At 42.2% G+C, this 19294-nt stretch overlaps 1 protein-coding gene across 1 annotated transcript in view; it reads right to left on the reverse strand.

Annotated features, from left to right (window-relative positions):
- NBAS (NBAS subunit of NRZ tethering complex) overlaps nucleotides 1–19294 on the reverse strand; it is an 852905-nt gene that overhangs the window by 771976 nt on the left and 61635 nt on the right. Inside the window, exons 8-9 of the mRNA XM_033937554.1 lie at nucleotides 13415–13548; nucleotides 13177–13275 (exon numbers count right to left, since the gene is read on the reverse strand). Coding sequence (XP_033793445.1) covers nucleotides 13177–13275; nucleotides 13415–13548 — 233 coding nt within the window. The remainder of the gene's footprint in view (nucleotides 1–13176; nucleotides 13276–13414; nucleotides 13549–19294) is intronic.

Raw genomic sequence — 19294 nt, forward strand, 5'->3', positions numbered from 1 at the left:
GAGGAAGAAATGGGTCTGAAAATAGAGGAGAGGGAGCGAGGGAGAGAGATGATGGACAATGGGATTTAGGGAGAGAAGGAACAGAAAGGGAAAGAAGTTGGACGCAAGGGATGGTGTGGAGAGGGGATAGAGATACTGGATAGGAGGGTAGTTGGGAAAAGAAAGGGAGAGATGGTGGACCCTGGGGTGGTGAGGAAGGAAGGAGAGATGCTGGATGAAAGGGTAGTTAAGAAAAGGTGGATCTGTGGAGGGAGACGAAAAAAAGGAAAGATGCCAGACCTCCTGGGGAGGACAGAGATGGAAGATGGATGGTTAGCAGGGAGAAAGAAGAAAGAAGGAGACCCTGACAAGCAAGTTATTAGAAGACAACCAGAGCATGAAACCAACAAAATTTGAATAATGACCAGACAACAAAAGGTAGAAAAACTAATTATATTTTCTGTTTTGTGATTACAATATGTCAGATTTGAAATGTGTATCCTGCCAGAGCTGGTGTTAGACCGCAAACGTGAGCTAGGATTTAACAGAGAGAGGAAAAGTCTTTTTTGTTTGTTTATTTTGTTTACACCACAGCACTAGTGTGGTTAGGAGAAGGCAAAGGGGGTGAAGAGGCTGTAAAATAAACCCACCAAGGTGTTTGAAAAACACACCCAATTGGGCAGGGAAATCGAATCGAATCGAAAAACCAATTCAATAGGCTGAATCAAATCAAATCGAATTTTTTTTTCCTGAAATCGGGCAGCACTAGAATTTGAATAGTATTCTTGCTGGAATTGGAAGCCAGTGTGAGTTGAGGTATGCCTCTGTGATGTGGTCATGTTTCCTCAATGAATAGATAAGTCTCAGTGCTGTGTTTTGGATTGTTTGTAGTTGTTTTATCATTGTTGCTGGGCAGGGGAAGTAGGAGAATGTTGCAATAGTCTAAAACACAGTTCTTCAACCGCCGGTCCGTGGATTGGTGCTGGTCCGCAAAAAAATCTTGCTGGTCCGTGAAGGATTCGGGTCCCCGTCGCAGCAAAAGGTGCCGGCGTCAGCTGACATGCTACTTCCTGCTGCCATTACTATGCCGGCACTCCTGCCTTCCACCACCGACTCCTGCCGCGTATGTCTCCTGCTCCAGCCTTTGTCTCCGCACCCCCAGACAAGCAACGGCAGCTCTGTGTGCTTTTAACTTCGGCACACAGCTGCCCCTAAGCAGTATTTTAGCTGCAGTTTCATGAGACAGCCTTGGGGCCTTTGCTAGGCTAGCCCTCTTCAATGATGCGATGTTGGCCGGCCTACCAAAGGCCCCGAGGCCGCCTCATGAAACCGGCACACAGCTGCCCCTAAGCAGTATTTTAGCTGCGGTTTCATGAGGCGGCCTCGGGGCCTTTGGTAGGCCGGCCCACATCGCATCATCGAAGCGGGCCAGCCTAGCAAAGGCCCCAAGGCTGTCTCATGAAACTGCAGCTAAAATACTACTTAGGGTTAGCTGTGTGCCGAAGTTAAAAGCACACAGAGCTGCCACTAGCCTACGTAGAGGAAACATTTGCTGGAGAGGGAAGGGAGAAAGGTTACTCCTTGGCAAGGAAGGGGAAGGGGGTACTGCTGACAGGGTAGAAGGGAAAGGGAAGGGACAAGAGTTACTGTTGGATAAGGGGAGGAGAAAAGGGAGAAGGGGTACTCCTGGACAAGGTAGGGGAAGGGGATACTGCTGACAGGGGAGAAGGGAAAGGGAAGGGAAGAGAGTTACTGTTGGATAAGGGGAGGAAGAAAGGGAGAAGGTACTGCTGGACAGGGGAGGAGGAACATTGGAAGGAAACAGCTGGCAGGGAGATTAGACGAGGGGAAGGAGTCAGGATGGAATGGAGAGATCAGATGAGAGAAAGGGGAGAGACAGAGGAATGACAAAGTAGAGAGAGATTGATGCTGGGAAGAGGTGTCAGATGAGAAATAAGGAAAGAGGGTCAAAGATCTGGTGTAGGAGAGAGGGGCATAGAAAGAACGCAGATACCATATGGGAGGGGGACAGGGCAGACAGTGGATTGAAGGGGCAGATGCTGGATTGAAGAGACAGAGGGCAGACGCTGGATGGAAGAGAGTGAAAATTTGATGAAAGCAGAAACCAGAGTTGACAAAAGGTAGAAAAAAATAATTTTATTTCTATCTTGTGATTAGAATATATCAGATTTAAAATATGTATCCTGCTAGAGCTGATGTTAGACATAACTGGGGAGTGCAAAGCCCAGGCTGTGCGTCTTTAGCTTCCAGCTGGCTTAGGGCTCTCTCTGACCAGGAGGCAGTTGCCCTAGTTGCACTCCCCCTAACACCATTCCTGCCATGTGTTATTGCGGTATTCTGTTAGCATGATATTTGTGTAGCATTCTGTAATAATTTGGCTTATTCAGTTTTCTTGATAGTAGAGGGGATATATGTGAAGAAGAGGGGAGATGGGGGTTTCGTTGATCCTTGCCCTGTATTATTTATATTTATAAAATTACAATTGTACAGAATATTGTTTCTTTTTATACTTTAATAAAATATGTTCAATATAAAATCATAACTATTTGAGGCTTGTGCGGATGGGATTAGATGGTTAACGGGACTGAGCTCACGGGGACGGGACAGCAATGGGTTTTTTTAAAATTTAAGTCTTATTAGTTTGCCGGTCCATGAAATAATTATTTTATTTCCGCCGGTCCATAGGTGTAAAAAGGTTGAAGAACACTGGTCTAAAAAAACCTAGGACTAGGGATTGTACTAAGAGCCGGAATTGTGTTCTATCAAAGAATTTTCAAACTTGTCTTAAGTTTCTCATAACTGCGAATGATTTCTGTATTGTTTAATTGATTTGTGGTTGCATGGTGAAGCATCTATCTATCCTCATTCCTAGTAGTTTTAGGGTGGGTTGAATGGGGTAATTGATTGAGTTCATTTCTATATTGGTTATGGTTGTGACTTTATTATTTTCGAGGAGGATGAATTTTGTTTTGTCTGGCTTCAGCTTCAGTTTATGATCTCTCATCCATGTTACTACCGTTTCTAGTGTTCGGTGTAGTGTGTCTGTCATAGAGGGTTTGGGTTGATCAAAAGGTATGAGAATGGTGATGTCATCTGCATAGCTTTATGAGGTTAGGCCTAGTTTGTCCAGGCAGGTGCCGAGGGAGGCAGTATAGAGATTGAAGAGAGTAGGGGATAGTGGGGATCCTTGGGGTACGCCGCAGGGGTTGGACCACGGTTCTGATTTTTCTTTGTTCGACTTTACTCTATAGGTTCTGGATTTGAGGAATCCATCAAACCATGAGTATACCTTATCAGTGATACCTATTGTGTCCAAGATTTGCAGTAGGATGTTATGGTCTACCAGGTCAAATGCTGCGGTCAGATCCAGTTGTATGAACAGCATTTTTTTGCTTGTGCTGAGGTGTTGTCTATCTGTGTCAATAAGGGAGCCTAGTAGTCTCTGTGCTGAAGTTGGTTCTGAAGCTGGATTGCGTGGGGTGGAGTATGTTGTGGTCTTCCAGATAGTTGTGAGGAGTTTGACTACTAGCTCTTCTGTTAGTTTGACATATTGAGGCAATGGGTCTGTAATTGGATGGTTGATCCATTGCTCCTTTAGGGTTTTTTAAGATCAGTGTGATGACGATTTCACTGAGGTCAGTTGGGAAGAGGCCATCTGTGAGCATGGTTTGTATCCATTGTAAGAGTAGGGCACAGAATTTCATGCTGGAGGTTTTTAAGAGATATGGTGGGCAGTGGTTGAGATCACATGATGCATGGCTGTGTTTTCTGTAGAATTTGTTACAGTCAGACCATTGTATAGTGGGGAAGTGGGACCAGGTGAAAGTACTAACAGTAAAAGTACTAACAATATGAAGGATAAAGGAAAAATTTTCACCTACAATGTGAAAGAGGGCCCTAGAACTAATTATTTCCTTAGAAATTCTCTAACCACAAAGCAAAATAGCTGATAACTCAGTTGACATACATTATACTTCCTATGCTTGGGTAATATTTATCCCAGCACTGTTAGATGAGTGACATTGAATGAACGTTCTTAAAGAAAAAGGATAAAAAAATATATACGAGAGGTTTCTCTCAAATTATCATGCATTTACAAAGAAAACGCAGGAACCTCCTTTCGCCTCTCCTGGATCTTTTTACATCTGTCAGGAAACATACACAATTTAACATCAAGAAATTCAATGTTCTGATAATGGAAATATGAACACATAAAGGAGAAACAGAAAGATACAACTAAAATGGATCTCCCAGTTATGAAATCCCCAGAGGCTGTCAAACTACAGTCCCATCTAAAGTTGATTGCTGATGTTGTTCTTGTCTCTCTTCCCTGCAAGTACTCTCAGGGGCATAATAATTATTATCTAAAGGTAGTTATGTAGAATCTGAAAATTTCAAAACTTCTTTTAAGTATTTATAAAATAAATGCTTGAGTGCCAGGGTGCCATAAACATAAGAACATAAGAACATAATTCAATATCCTATAATTCAAAATGTCTAACCATGTTCTACATTTTTTCCAATTTTCTATGAACCACGATTTCATCTGTCACTAAGGTATATTGAACATTACTAAACCAGCTCTTCTTCCAAATTATTCACTATCTTAGTTAATGCTTTAGACACTGACACTACCTCTTGCATTTTAGCCATATTTTGAATAGCAAATTGAGTAAAAAATCATGCAAAGCTTATGCAAAGAAGCTACCACAAACCAAACGTCCTCAATAGTAATAACAGGAGGTCTTACCAATGGTAGAACAGTAAATGCAGATAGTAACCCCTCCCCCAAACTTAGGGGCTCAGCACTTTCACCAATTTCCAATTGCTGACTCTGAACCACTCCATCCAAAGTAGAAGAGGAAAGTATTATTCATCTGTGCCTCCCTCTCTGGGTTAGCATCCTGGTTTGCCTCTACCCCTGCCTGGGAGGGGGAAGGGGAAGCTGCAACACATTGGCTTCCTGACCATGAGACATTTATTTTAAAAATGTATATACCGAATATGACCTACATGGTTTACATAAGTAACACACATAAAATTTGACAATACAAACAATTATTATTAAAACATCATAAAATAACATCAAAAGGCATAAATCAAATCCTTAACCATGCACACAGCTTCACTTCCTGATCACATTCGCATTCCATTCCATAAATGTAGGTTTTCAATAGTTTCTTAAAGTCCAATCTGGGTACACAAAACCGCAAGATTCCAGTCAGGCTATTCCAAAGCTTGACCCTCCTACTGACACCATAGCATCCTCAATCCTTTAACGTACGTTAAAACTGACTTATTGGAATTTAATTGCACGCTTTCTTCAAATCTCACACTTCTTTGTGGGCGGTAGATTACAAACCACTCCTTCAGTATAATGGGAGAAACACTGTACACAACCTAATGAACTATTGACAATACCTTGTATTTCACCCTGTGCTGGATCGGTAACCAATGCAGTTGTTTAAGGATCGGCGTTATATAGGTTACTCTTGGCACACTGGTTATCAATCGTGCTGCTGAATTTAGGGGTAACTGCAACGCCCTCAACTTCATCTTCACAACTCCCAGATACAGTGTATTACAATAATCAACCTTACCCTTTATCATTTAGATTATTGGTGCAGTTTTTGGTTCTATCTATATTAGACCACTCCAATATCGTTTATTTGGGTATACCTAAAAAAACAGTGAGGAAATTAAGAATAGTACAGAACACAGCTGTCCACTTGATATAAAGCAATAAACGGAACTGCACCCATCTACCTCAACAACCGTCTAAATCGTAACCGCACATTCAGACTAAGAAGAACCCAGATCCTATTCTCCTACCCACCACTCAAGGGAACTCAGCAAAAGAAGATGTACGACGGCCTCCTAGCGACGCAGGTAGCAAAGCTGGACCCCTGTGTCTCAATCTTGTTGTCAACTACAAGTGACTTTAAATCATTCCGAAAAGAAATCAAAACCCTGCTATTCAAAAAAACTATACAGCCTTCTATCCCCCCTCGCACCCTCCCCCCTCCATGCAAACTACCAGCTGACCTCCCCAACAACCCTAACAAGTAACCAACCTTAATCTTCATCTTCCCTACTAGTAATCCTCATTTCTACTCCCATCCTCAATTTCTTCCCTCTGCCTCCTCTATTTAACATTCCCCAAATTGTAACTCCCTTGCATCTACTGTGTAAGTGTCCCCCAAATTGTAACTTCCTGGAAATGCCCAGCTATCTTATACTACATTCCGCTTAGATCTGTAAGCATCCCCTAAATTGTAACTTCCTGGAAATGTCCAGCTATCTTATACTGTAATCTGCTTAGAACTGCAAGGTACAGGCGGAATAGAAGTCACTAATGTAATGTAATATTTGGATTGAAAAAAAAGCGTATCAACAGAGGAAGGACTTGTATATAGAGAAGTCTATGGTATATAGCAGTACCCTCAGATACCTGAGCTGTTAAATCATTAAAGATTTCTAGTAACAGCTTGTACAGGTAGGAGATATCATTCACTGGGTTCTGCTTTTTATAAATATAAAGTGCAAATGCTTAGTGCACATAATCCAAAAGATATAAAGTGCTCAAGTGTAAATATCAAAGTTTAAGACAGCACTTATCTTAAAACCTGTCGGAGCTCTGACAGCGTTTTAAGATAAGTGCTGTCTTAAACTTTGATATTTACACTTGAACACTTTATATCTTTTGGATTATGTGCACTAAGCATTTGCACTTTATATTTATAAAAAGCAGAACCCAGTGAATGATATCTCCTACCTGTATAAGCTGTTACTGCACTGGTTACCAATGGAGGCACAAATAATGTTTAAGTTTTCTTGTGTTTGCTTCAAGCTGATATGGGGACTAGCTCCTACCTATCTTTTATCTCATTTCGTGTTATATAGTCCTACAAGGATAACCAGAAATTGTAATCTATTTGCATACCCAAGCATTACTGGCTGTAAATACAAATCCTTTTTGGATAGGACTCTCAGGTATCAAGCAAGTAAACAGCAGTCTTGGTTAGGTAATTACATTAATGGAGCTAGGCTGACCTACGGCGCCTTTAGGAAAGAAATTAAAACTGCATTGTTTGATAGATTTATCTCCTAAACAGAAGCTACACTAAATCTAACAATTTTATTATGTCTATTCTTGAGTAATATGTTGTACTTTTATAATTTGCATATTGTAATTCGCTGATTGTCTAGCTCTCTTCGGTGTGAACCGCCTAGAAGTCGTCCAATTGTGGCGATATAGAAGAATAAAGTTATGTTATGTTATGTTAAAATTAGCACTACCGTACGAAAATCATAATCCTGCAAAAGCGGTTTTAACCTATATAGGGCTAGATTCACTAAGCCCACCCATCGTATTTGTGATCATGTACTGACCGGATTTTCCTCCGACCCGATTCACTAACCTCTGTGCTGATCATCCTCCGATCTGCGCATGCAAATGAGGGGAAATGGCATGCAAAGTAGGAAGGGCGTGATTCACTAAACTAAAGAAGGCACACTGACCAGGCTGGCCGAACCAAAAACAAGCGACTAGTGAGGACCAGTCACTTGAGCAAAAACCCTGCTCTCTGCCCCAACTCTTTAGAGTCCTGTTGAGAATTATGTCAGAGATAGGCACGACTTTATGCTAAAAGGTCAATGATGCATTTGAGCATAGCTTCCAGAAGCCATTTCCATGATTTTCTGATATCGCTTCCTGTATTGCTACAGCAATGTACAAAAGAAAAATTTCATTTTTCTCCTCCAGAACTTCTTGTTTCCTTGTTGCAGCTAAATCAGGCAGTTAACCCCTCAGAGTATGCTTCATAAATTCAATGGCACTCCATTGTTAAGGAAATAATAAACTAGCCAAGAAAGAGCAGATGAAATCAGAAGGGTGGTTGGCAAAACCTTTTAGTCACTATGCTGGCCGCCCCGATTCTCCTGCTTACCGCCACACTCACTGCCCCGACTCTCCTACTTGTCCCTGCAGTGCAAACCTGTGGTTTTAACCTGTGGGTTTAAAGCGGGTTAAAACCACGGGCTCACGAAGTAAAAAAAGTAAAGTAAAAGTTAAAAAAAAAGTTTCCAGCTCTGCCAGGCAAGGAGGGCCAGCGCATGTGCAGACCATCTACAGGCAAGGAAGATGGTCTGCGCATGCTCAAGGATCGCTCTTCAGCGATCCGTGCGGTAGGTGGGGGGATTGCCAATGATCACCCCCATTTGCATGAGGATGCGTTGAGAATTTGTCGGATTGCCACGTTATCAGACACGATCGGGCAGGTAAGTGAATCTAGCCCATAGTATATAACATTCTCATTGGTAAGGCCTCACTTGGAGTATTGTGTTCAGTTTTGGAGACCGTATCTGGCGAAGGACGTAAGAAGGAGGGCAACGAAAATGATAGGAGGCTTGTGCCAGAAGACATATGAGGAGAGACTGGAAGACCTGAATATGTATACCCTAGAACAGTGGTTCCCAACCCTGTCCTGGAGGACCACCAGGCCAATCGGGTTTTCAGGCTAGCCCTAATGAATATGCATGAGAGAGATTTGCATATAATGAAAGTGAGAGGCATGCAAATCTGCTCATGCATATTCATTAGGGCTAGCCTGAAAACCCGATTGGCCTGGTGGTCCTCCAGGACAGGGTTGGGAACCACTGCCCTAGAGGAAAGGAGAGACAGGGGAGATATGATTCAGACGTTCAAATACTTGAAGGGTATTAACGTAGAACAAAATATTTTCCAGAAAAATGAAAATGGTAAAACCAGAGGACATAATTTGAGGTTGAGGGATGGTAGATTCAGGGGCAATGTTAGAAAATTCTACTTTACGAAGAGGGTAGTGTATGCTTGGAATGCGCTCCCGAGAAAGGTGGTGGAGAGTAAAACTGTGACTGAGTTCAAAGAAGCGTGGGATGAACACAGAGGATTTAGAATCAGAAAATAATATTAAATATTGAACTAGGCCAGTTATTGGGCAGACTTGCACGGTCTGTGTCTGTTTATGGCCGTTTGGTGGAGGATGGGCTGGGGAGGGCTTCAATGGCTGGGAGGGTGTAGATGGGCTAGAGTAAGTCTTAACAGAGAATTCGGCAGTTGGAACCCAAGCACAGTACTGGGTAAAGCTTTGGATTCTTGCCCAGAAATAGCCAAGAAGAAAAAATTAAAAAATTTAAATTGAATCAGGTTGGGCAGACTGGATGGACCATTCGGGTCTTTATCTGCTGTCATCTACTATATTACTATGTTATTCTCAACTGCGTTTACCCATCCTGTATTGTCTTCAGTATTTGGCATTCCACAGACAGAGAACTGTCCAAACACACTCCCAACACATTCATCTCTTTCTTTACTATTACCTCCTCACCCATCACACTTAACCTCTCTAAATCCCAATCATCGCTCCAATTCTTCACAATCATCATCTCCGTTCTATTCACATTCAACTTCAATCCAAGTTCATTCATCCATTCCACAATCGACTCCATATAATCCTTCAAACATTTCTCCACTCTTTGAACACTATTACACACAGGGGAAAAAAAGAGGATATCATCAGTATAGAGCCTGTACTGTAAGCCTAGCTTCTCCCAATGTGGACATGTATATATTGAAGAGGATAGAAGATAGGGCAGAACCCTGAGGCACCCCTTTCTTAACAGTAATCAATCCAGATACTTTGTACTCTAAAGGATCTAACTTTAAGATAGGATGCAAACCATTGCAAAAGGTTCCCAACCATATCCAATCTTTCCAACCTCAATAGTAACATGTTCAGATTTACGGAGTCAAAAGCCCCTGAAATATGAAGTGCAACAAGGCAATATCTCATGTTCTTATCCAGTTCCTCCCATAAAGTATCCAACACCAAAACAAGAAGCAATTCCACACTATGTGCTTATCTAAATCCAAACTGAAATGGAACAAGACAATCAATCCGATCTATGTAAACACTCAACTGTTTCATCACAACCCTCTCAATTACCTTACCCAAAAATGAGACCACAGAAATTGGTCGGAAATTTTTCATCTCCTCTACATTCAACCCACTTTTTTCAAAATCGGTGTAACTGTGGATTCTTACATCCTAAAGGCAGAATACCCTCATTCAATGACTTATTCACAACAGAAGTTACAAAAGGGCTCATCCCATGCAATATCTGCTTTATAATACTGGTATTACATGGGTCTAACATTGCATGTTTTGGCATCACCTGAGCAATGATCAAGGATACCTTGTCTTAATCCACATGTTCAAAGGTACTCCAAGGATCTGTAACATACGTACTTTAATTCTATAACTCAACAACCTACTTTACCATCCTCAATCTGTTTGTGTTGCATAAAAGATGCATATGCCTCCGCATTAGGTAACTGTGCGTTTCCCGATCCACATTTTCCATCAAGAAAATATTTCAGTGTTAAATAATTCTCTTGGTCTACTCCGAGTGTACTTAATATGCTCCTGGAAGAATCTAGCACGTTCACGGCTATCAGAGTGCCAGCAGTAACAAGGGAGGCAAAGGGCTCAGTAAAAGTGGAGTCATGCTCTTTGACAGATTCTCCACAGTGGGAACATCCCAAAACAAATAAACCATGCTAATAAACTGCTATATTGACTACTGACCCCATGTTCCAGCAAAGGGTTGTCAAAAAAGCAGGGGGAAACTTAACTTTCTGCCACCGCTTCAGCATTGCAGAAAAGTAGAAATCACAAAAGTATCAGTTTCCAGCAATTACAGCCTCCCAGCATGAAAACAGTGTTAGCCATTGGTTCTAATAATTTATGAAAGGCCAATCTGTTTTAGCAATCATGAAATAGCCCTTCCTAGAATTGACTAAAAATCTGGTTAGGGACAAGATGGTTTTATCAAATGGAACAATTTATATTGATATTGCATCATTTTATTTTTTCATGTAATTTGTAACAATTACTGAATATTTGTACTATGCTGTTATGTTAATACATGATTTTGTTATATATTTTTATAGTCATTTTATATAGGAGTGTTCCAAGCCAGAACTGTGCTACACACCCCTTAGCACCCAAACCAAGGGTGACAATGGATGGCAAGCAATTTCCATGCATTCATTTCCCTTGTGCCTTGTATGGACACATTGCTCAACTAGCCCTTGGATGGTCTTGATGTTTGTCTGCTTGTATTTGAAATGTTATACCATATACCACTTTGTTACCTTGTAACTTTGTAATAATAGATTGTGGCTAGGACAGTGTTTCTTAACTTCTTCAAGCCAAGTACCCCCTAAGCTTTACAAATGCCAACTGAATACCCCCGCCCAAGCTCCGCCCCAGATTTGCCCCTGACCCAACTCCCATAATAATAGTACTAATAGGAATGCAATTTCTTGCATCCATTTTCATATACACACACAATATAATCTTATTAATACATAATGGTAACCACAAAATTTAAAAAAAATAAAATAAAAAAAACCACAAAGCACACTGTATGCAGAGAAAATGTTAAATTATCATTTATATTCAGGTTTTTTCTAAAGAGGTCAAGGCAGATGACTTTAAAATATGCAATGCCACCTCTCAGTAACAAACTATAGAAAAATAGACAAATATAGTGCAAAATATAGACAGCAGATATAAATTCACAAAACGGACAGAGTGTGGGGATAAATGGACAATACTCGGACTAGAAGAGCGTTACTAGTGAGGTGCCGCAGGGCTCGGTGCTTGGACCCGTGCTCTTCAAAATCTTTATAAACGATCTGGACATTGGTATGACGAATGAGGTGATTAAATTTGCGAACAATACGAAGTTATTCAGAGTAGTGATGACACAGGGGGATTGCGAAGATCTGCAACATGACATAATCAGGCTCAAGGAATGGGCATCAACATGGCAGATGAGGTTCAACATGGATAAGTGTAAAGTGAGGCATGTAGATAACAAAAATCTCATGCACAAATACAGGATGTCCGGGGCGGTACTTGGAGAGACCTTCCAGGAAAGAGACTTGGGAGTTCTGATAGACAAGTCAATGAAGCTATCCACACAGTGTGCGGCGGCGGCGAAAATGCTAGGAATGATAAAGAAGGGGATTACGAGCAGATCGGAGAAGGTTATCATGCCAGCAGCAGCTTCAGCAGGGATGGGCAGGGATCCCTGGTGGCAGTGGCTTCTACTGACGAGCAGGGAATATCCTCCGCAGCGGCCAGGCCGTGTACCCACAACACCCGCATACCCTTACTGCATGTTGAAAAACACTGGGCTAGGAACTCAACAGGTGAAGCAAAAAAGGCCAAACTAGCTAACAGTGGCTATATTCAACAGCTGCCCAGATAAGTTTATCTATTTAGAAGTACAAGTACTACCGTATTTTCACCCATATACTGCGCACCCGTGTAAAACGCGCACACGGGTATAGCGCGCGGGGAACACAAATTTATGTAAAAAAAATTTAATATAGCACGCACACGCCTATACCGCGCATGCTAAAACCTCCTCCCGCCTACTCCGAACCGGCATCCTCCCCCCCCCCCCCCCGCTCGCTTACCCAAGAGAGCATTTTTTTTCATTCGAATCCGGCATTCCCCCTGCAAACCGGCATCCTCCCCCCCGCTCGCATCACCCCCTCCCTCCCCCGCGATCCTACAACCCCCCCAGCACGACAAAACATCTCTTACCCGATTGGGCACCGGCACCGGCACCAATGCACAGGATGTGCCAGTGCCAGTGCCCGAAGATCCTCCCTCGTTGGGTTGGGCTGGGCTGGGCGGTACGGTGCGAGAGAGATCCTCCTTCTTCCTGCGCTGGGCTGGACTAGGCTTTGAGCATTTGCGCATGCTCAAAGCCTTCTGGTCTCGCTCTCTCCAAGATAATCCCAGCCCAGCCCAGCCCAGCCCAACGAGGGAGGATTTTGTTAAAATCGTGTATAACGCACGCTTTATATGCGTGAAAATACGGTAGTATAGGTACAAGTAGGACTGTATATTCAGGGCCACTGAATATCAGGTATAAAAGGTAAGAGGATAAAACATCTGCTTACCTTTTATGGGGCAGCTGTGGCTCTGAATACCAGCCCCATTTTTTTTTTTTTTACACTTATGCTCAGATTGAGCAAATAGATTAACAATTGGAAAAATTCAGTTCATAGAGCTTTCACTCATGAAAAGAAATAACTCATGAAAAAGGTGTTACCTGTGTCCTGGATGATATACCGCTGTAGTTATTCCATGACAGTAATGGCTGTCAAAGTTAAAACTATGATTTTCTTGGTAACTTTGGTTTGTTCCAACACTAAACAGAAAAAAACCCAATAATACATAAAGCAATAGTAAAGCAATCTAATCCTTGTATTCTATGAAAACAGTAGTACTTTTAAACCTAACTTGAAAATACATCTGAAATATCCTAGAAGCTTGGAGTTTTTTCTTACCTGATTAGATAACTCTTTAGCTGTCCACAGTAATTGATGACAAGTAATTCTGCTGACCACTGGGTACTTGCTTTATATTCTAGAAAGATCAGCCCAGCAACTGCATAACCAAAATCTCCCGGAAAACTATTTGCCTATAAGAAGTAAATATAAATTATTTAAAATATTTTAATTTTATGCTCCGTCCTTCTTAAAAGAAAAGCACTATAAGCATTAAAACAGTTTAATAACACATACAAATTATTTATGTTTCATCAAAAGACATATATACAGATATGTATATAACATTTGAAGGCAATAGAAGTAGTTGCTTTAACTAGTAAAATAGAGAGGAAGCAAATCCTGTATGAGATCAAAATTTAAGTATAAAGCTGGCACTTATATGGCAGTACAGTAGGGTTTAGGGGGTTTGGAGGGTGCACATATTTCGCCATGAATGCAGTAGTTAGAGTGGCTTATGGGCCTGGGTCCTCCTCTCTATTGTTCACTAGCCCACCTCCCATACTACTTAAGCCACCTCTGTGCTGCTTACTAGGCTTTCCTATGCCAAATGCTGATGTTCTGGAGGCAGATATGTAAATATTTAATTCCAATTTTATGGCGGTGTGGGGAGGAGGGGTCAGTGATCACTGGGGGAGTGTGTGGGGGTCTGTACTTTGTCTCTACAGTGGTTATCTGATCACTTTGGATATTTTCTGGCCACTTAGACCTGGTTTTACATGGCCTAAGTCACAACATACAATTTCCGTCTAGGCCAGTGCTCTCAAACTCAAACCCTTTGCAGGGCCACATTTTGGATTTGTAGGTACTTGGAGGGCCTCAGAAAAAAATAGTTAATGCCTTCTTAAAGAAATGACAATTTTGCATGAGGTAAAAATCTTTATAGTTTATAAATCTTTCCTTTCGGCTAAGTCTTAATAATAATATTGTAATTTATAGCTAAAGAGACATATGATAAAGAAACTGTTTTATTTTACTTTTGCGATTATGATAAACATACCGAGGACCTCAAAATAGTACCTGGCGGGCCGCAAATTGAGACCACTGGTTACACTTTCTGTTATATTTGTAGTACGACTAAGTCTAGTCTGGCCCACGTCCTGCTCAAATCCTGCCCTCGCCACTCCTCTTAAAATGCCCCTTTTAGCTCAGGGCATACAGCAGCACTGACGAGGCCTAAGTCATTTTTACATATATCCAAAACCCGGTTCGGTTATCGACACTTGGACGACTTGTTTTACTGATCGTCCAAGTGCCAATTTAGGCCAGTTTTTGGACATATTTCCATTTCAATAATGAGACCCATATTGTCTGAATTTTTCTTGCCACAGAAAGATATAGCCCATCATTATAGTAGAGCCTTTTGTTTCTACATATATTGCTCCATTCGCCTATATAACTAAAACCTTCTTGTTGATACCTGCTTTTGAACTACTAATCAAACTTACCATATCACATAGCTTTTCTTTTCCATAAATAGAAAGAACTATAGTCTGAACCAAAGTCTTTAGCCCTACTCCCATCTTCTAGAAAGCTCTCTGTACTTCAAGTGTGCTTTTGTTAGCCATCATTGTTAGAATTGCTGCTCCCTTCTTTAATCATATTCAGTATTTGATTGTTAAGCCTGTTAGCTGAGGTTCATGAAAACATTTTACTTTGTTGGGACCCATGGGTAGTATTCCCAAATTAACACTTTCAATAATGGAATCAGCTCGGGGGTATCTTTTGGACCAAGTTCTTGGTCATTGGCTCCACCTCAGTTCTTATTTTCTGAGCATCATAATGCTTCAAAGAACAGCAAAGGTAACAGAGAAGACGAACATTTTAACACACAGTACAATCGCTGTGTTAATTGCATGAGCAGCAGCTCAGCATGCTACCCTACAGTAAACGCAAGGGCTATGCCAATGGTAATTTTAGCAGTTACATGTGGAACCATTGTTAAATCAAGCAGACGAAGATTTTACTTACAGTAACAGACAATAATAAAAATTCAATATTTAGAACTAAGGATTAAAAAAAATAATTCAAGCTGTATAGTCAAACCATAAATTAGTTTACAAGGATAATGAACATGTCTATTTATAGAGTACTATTCTAATCTTTATCAAAATATATATGTAATATTGAGCACATTAATGCATTTCTTATTACACTGGATGAGACCCAGTTTAACTTTGGAGGAAAAAAGTAAATTGAACTCTGTAATTATAGAGAAGTAAATTTCAAGAAGCAATTAAATCTCTTAACTATTCATAAATTATCAGGATAGGACAGTTTTATGGTAGAATTTTATCAAACCCTAAAAGCACATTTTCTCAAACTTAAACAAGTATATCAAGATTTTATTTCCCCCAAAGTAAAACACAGACACCTTTGCTGAAGCCATGATCTAGTATTAGCAAAGCCAGGGCCAGTTACATACTCAAATTTATAGGTCTTATTAACTAATATGGGCTAGAAAATGCATGAAAAGCAAAGCTGTACTATGGATTCATGGTTAGCTACTAGGGGTGTGCAGCACTGTTCCTCTAAACCAGGGATCTCAAAGTCCCTCCTTGAGGGCCGCAATCCAGTCGGGATTTCAGGATTTCCCTAATGAATATGCATGAGATCTATGTACATGCACTGCTTTCAATGCATATTCATTGGGGAAATCCTGAAAACCTGACTGGATTGCGGTCCTCAAGGAGGGACTTTGAGATCCCTGGTTCAGAGGAACAGTGCTGCACACCCCTAGTAGCTAACCATGAATCTATAGTACAGCTTTGCTTATAAAACAATGATCTGCATTTTGAGAGCTACTACAAAGAAACTCTCTACAGCCCCATCAAAATAGTCATTATTGAAGCACACAAAGAAAATCCTTGGTAAATCTTAACATTTTGGAGCAAATTGATTTGAATCGATGAAACAAAAATGGATCTGTTCTTCCACAACCTTTAAGAATATATCTTGCCTACCATTAACAATGAGGGAGGACTTAATTGCTTTAAGATTGTGTGACAACCACTGGCACAGAAAATATTGTGCAGGTGGAAGAAAGCACAGTTACTTACCGTAACAGGTGTTATCCAGGGACAGCAGGCAGATATTCTTGACTGATGGGTGACGGCACCGACGGAGCCCCGGTACGGACAATTTTAGAGTGATCTCACTCTAAGAACTTTTAGAAAGTTCTAGCTCGGCCGCACCGCGCACGCGCGAGTGCCTTCCCGCCCGACAGAGGCGCGCGGTCCCTCAGTTAGTATAAGCCAGCTAAGAAGCCAACCCGGGGAGGTGGGTGGGACGCAAGAATATCTGCCTGCTGTCCCTGGATAACACCTGTTACGGTAAGTAACTGTGCTTTATCCCAGGACAAGCAGGCAGCTATTCTTGACTGATGGGTGACCTCCAAGCTAACAAAAAGAGGGATGGAGGGAAGGTTGGCCATTAGGAAAACAAATTTTGCAAAACAGATTGGCCGAAGTGACCATCCCTTCTGGAGAATGTATCCAGACAATAATGAGATGTAAAAGTGTGAACTGAGGACCAAGTAGCAGCCTTGCAGATTTCCTCAATAGGAGTGGAACGGAGGAAAGCTACAGATGCTGCCATTGCTCTGACTTTATGGGCTGTGACAGAACCTTCCAGTGTCAGTCCGGTCTGAGCATAACAGAATGAAATGCACGCTGCAAGCCAATTAGACAACGTACGTTTAGAAACAGGACGTCCCAATTTATTCGGATCAAAGGACAGAAAGAGTTGGGGAACTGATCTGTGGGGTTTCGTACGCTCCAGATAGTAAGCAAGAGCCCTTTTACAATCCAAAGTATGCAGAGCTTGTTCCCCAGAATGAGAATGAGGTTTTGGAAAGAAAACAGGTAAAACAATGGATTGGTTGAGATGAAATTCAGAAACAACCTTGGGGAGAAACTTTGGATGTGTACGCAGAACCACCTTGTCATGGTGAAAAACCGTAAAAGGTGGATCTGCAACCAGTGCATGAAGCTCACTGACCCTCCTGGCAGAGGTAATGGCAATAAGAAAAAGCACCTTCCAAGTGAGAAATTTGAAAGGAGAGGTAGCTAAAGGTTCAAATGGAGGTTTCATTAAAGCGGAAAGAGCCACATTGAGATCCCAGATAACCGGAGGGGCTTTAAGAGGTGGTTTCACATTGAAAAGCCCACGCATGAACCTGGATACCAGGGGATGAGCTGAAAGAAGTTTTCCATGGACTGGCTCATGAAAAGCTGCAATGGCACTGAGGTGGACCCTGATGGAAGAGGACTTCAGGCCAGAATCAGACAAAGAAAGAAGATAATCCAACAACGTCTCCACCGCTAGGGAAGTGGGATCAAGATGATGAAGAAGACACCAGGAAGAAAACCTCGTCCACTTTTGATGGTAACATTGTAGAGTGGCTGGTTTCCTGGAGGCATCCAGAATGGAACGAACGGGCTGAGACAAAAGAGTATCAGTCGAGTTCAGCCCGAGAGATACCAAGCCATCAGGTGTAGAGACTGGAGGTTGGGATGCAGAAGGGTTCCCTGCTGTTGCGTAAGCAGAGAAGGAAACAGAGGAAGAAGAAAAGGTTCCCTGGAACTGAGTTGAAGTAGAAGGGAGAACCAATGTTGCCTGGGCCACCTCGGAGCAATCAGAATCATGGTGGCTCGTTCCCTCTTGAGCTTGAACAAGGTTCTCAACATGAGAGGTAGAGGAGGGAAGGCGTACAGGAACAGATTCGACCAGTCGAGGAGAAAAGCATCTGCTGTGAGACGGTGTGGAGAGTAAAGTCTTGAGCAGAAACGGGGCAGCTGGTGATTGTGAGGAGCTGCAAAGAGGTCTATCTGAGGAGTGCCCCATTGAGTGAAGATAGACTGTAGAGTTACAGGGTCGAGTGTCCACTCGTGAGGCTGGAGAATTCTGCTGAGTTTGTCCGCTAATGAATTCTGTTTCCCCTGAATGTAAATAGCTTTCAGGAAGAGATGATGATCTATGGCCCAATTCCAGATCTTCTGGGCTTCCTGGCATAACAGGCGAGAGCCTGTCCCACCCTGTTTGTTGATGTAGTACATCGCAACCTGATTGTCTGTGCACAACAGAAGGACCTGAGGAAAGAGAAGGTGTTGAAAGGCCTTGAGGGCGTAAAACATCGCTCTGAGTTCCAGGAAATTGATTTGATGCTTCTTTTCCTGGGCTGACCAAAGACCCTGAGTCTGGAACTCGTTCAAGTGAGCTCCCCATGCGTACAGAGAGGCGTCGGTGGTGATGACTAGTTGATGAGGAGGCTGATGGAACAGAAGACCTCTGGATAGATTTGAGGATACCAACCACCATTGCAGAGACTGACGAAGAGATGATGTCACAGATATGTGTCGTGAGCAAGAGTCCGACGCTTGGGACCACTGGGTCGCAAGGGTCCATTGAGGAGTGCGCAGGTGAAGACGGGCATGAGGTGTGACATGAACTGTGGATGCCATGTGTCCCAAGAGCACCATCATTTGTCTTGCTGAGATGGACGGCAGAGGAAGTACCTGGTGACATAGAGACTGAAGGGTCTGAAGCCGATTGGATGGCAGGAAAGCTCTCATGAGGAGTGTGTCCAGGATCGCTCCAATGAATTGAAGTCTCTGAGTGGGAATGATATGAGATTTGGGTAGATTGATCTCGAATCCCAGAAGTTGCAGAAACTGGATGGTTTGGTTGGTGGCCAGAAGGACCGCTTGGGCAGAAGTGTCTTTGATCAACCAATCGTCCAGGTAAGGAAATACCTGCAGGTGGTGAGAGCGCAGAAAAGCCGCCACCACAATGAGACATTTGGTGAATACCCTTGGAGATGAGGCAAGACCGAAGGGCAGCACCTTGTACTGGTAATGACAATGATTGATCATGAATCGG

Source organism: Geotrypetes seraphini, chromosome 3 (genome assembly GCF_902459505.1).
Source record: "Geotrypetes seraphini chromosome 3, aGeoSer1.1, whole genome shotgun sequence".
Lineage (NCBI taxonomy): Eukaryota > Metazoa > Chordata > Amphibia > Gymnophiona > Dermophiidae > Geotrypetes > Geotrypetes seraphini.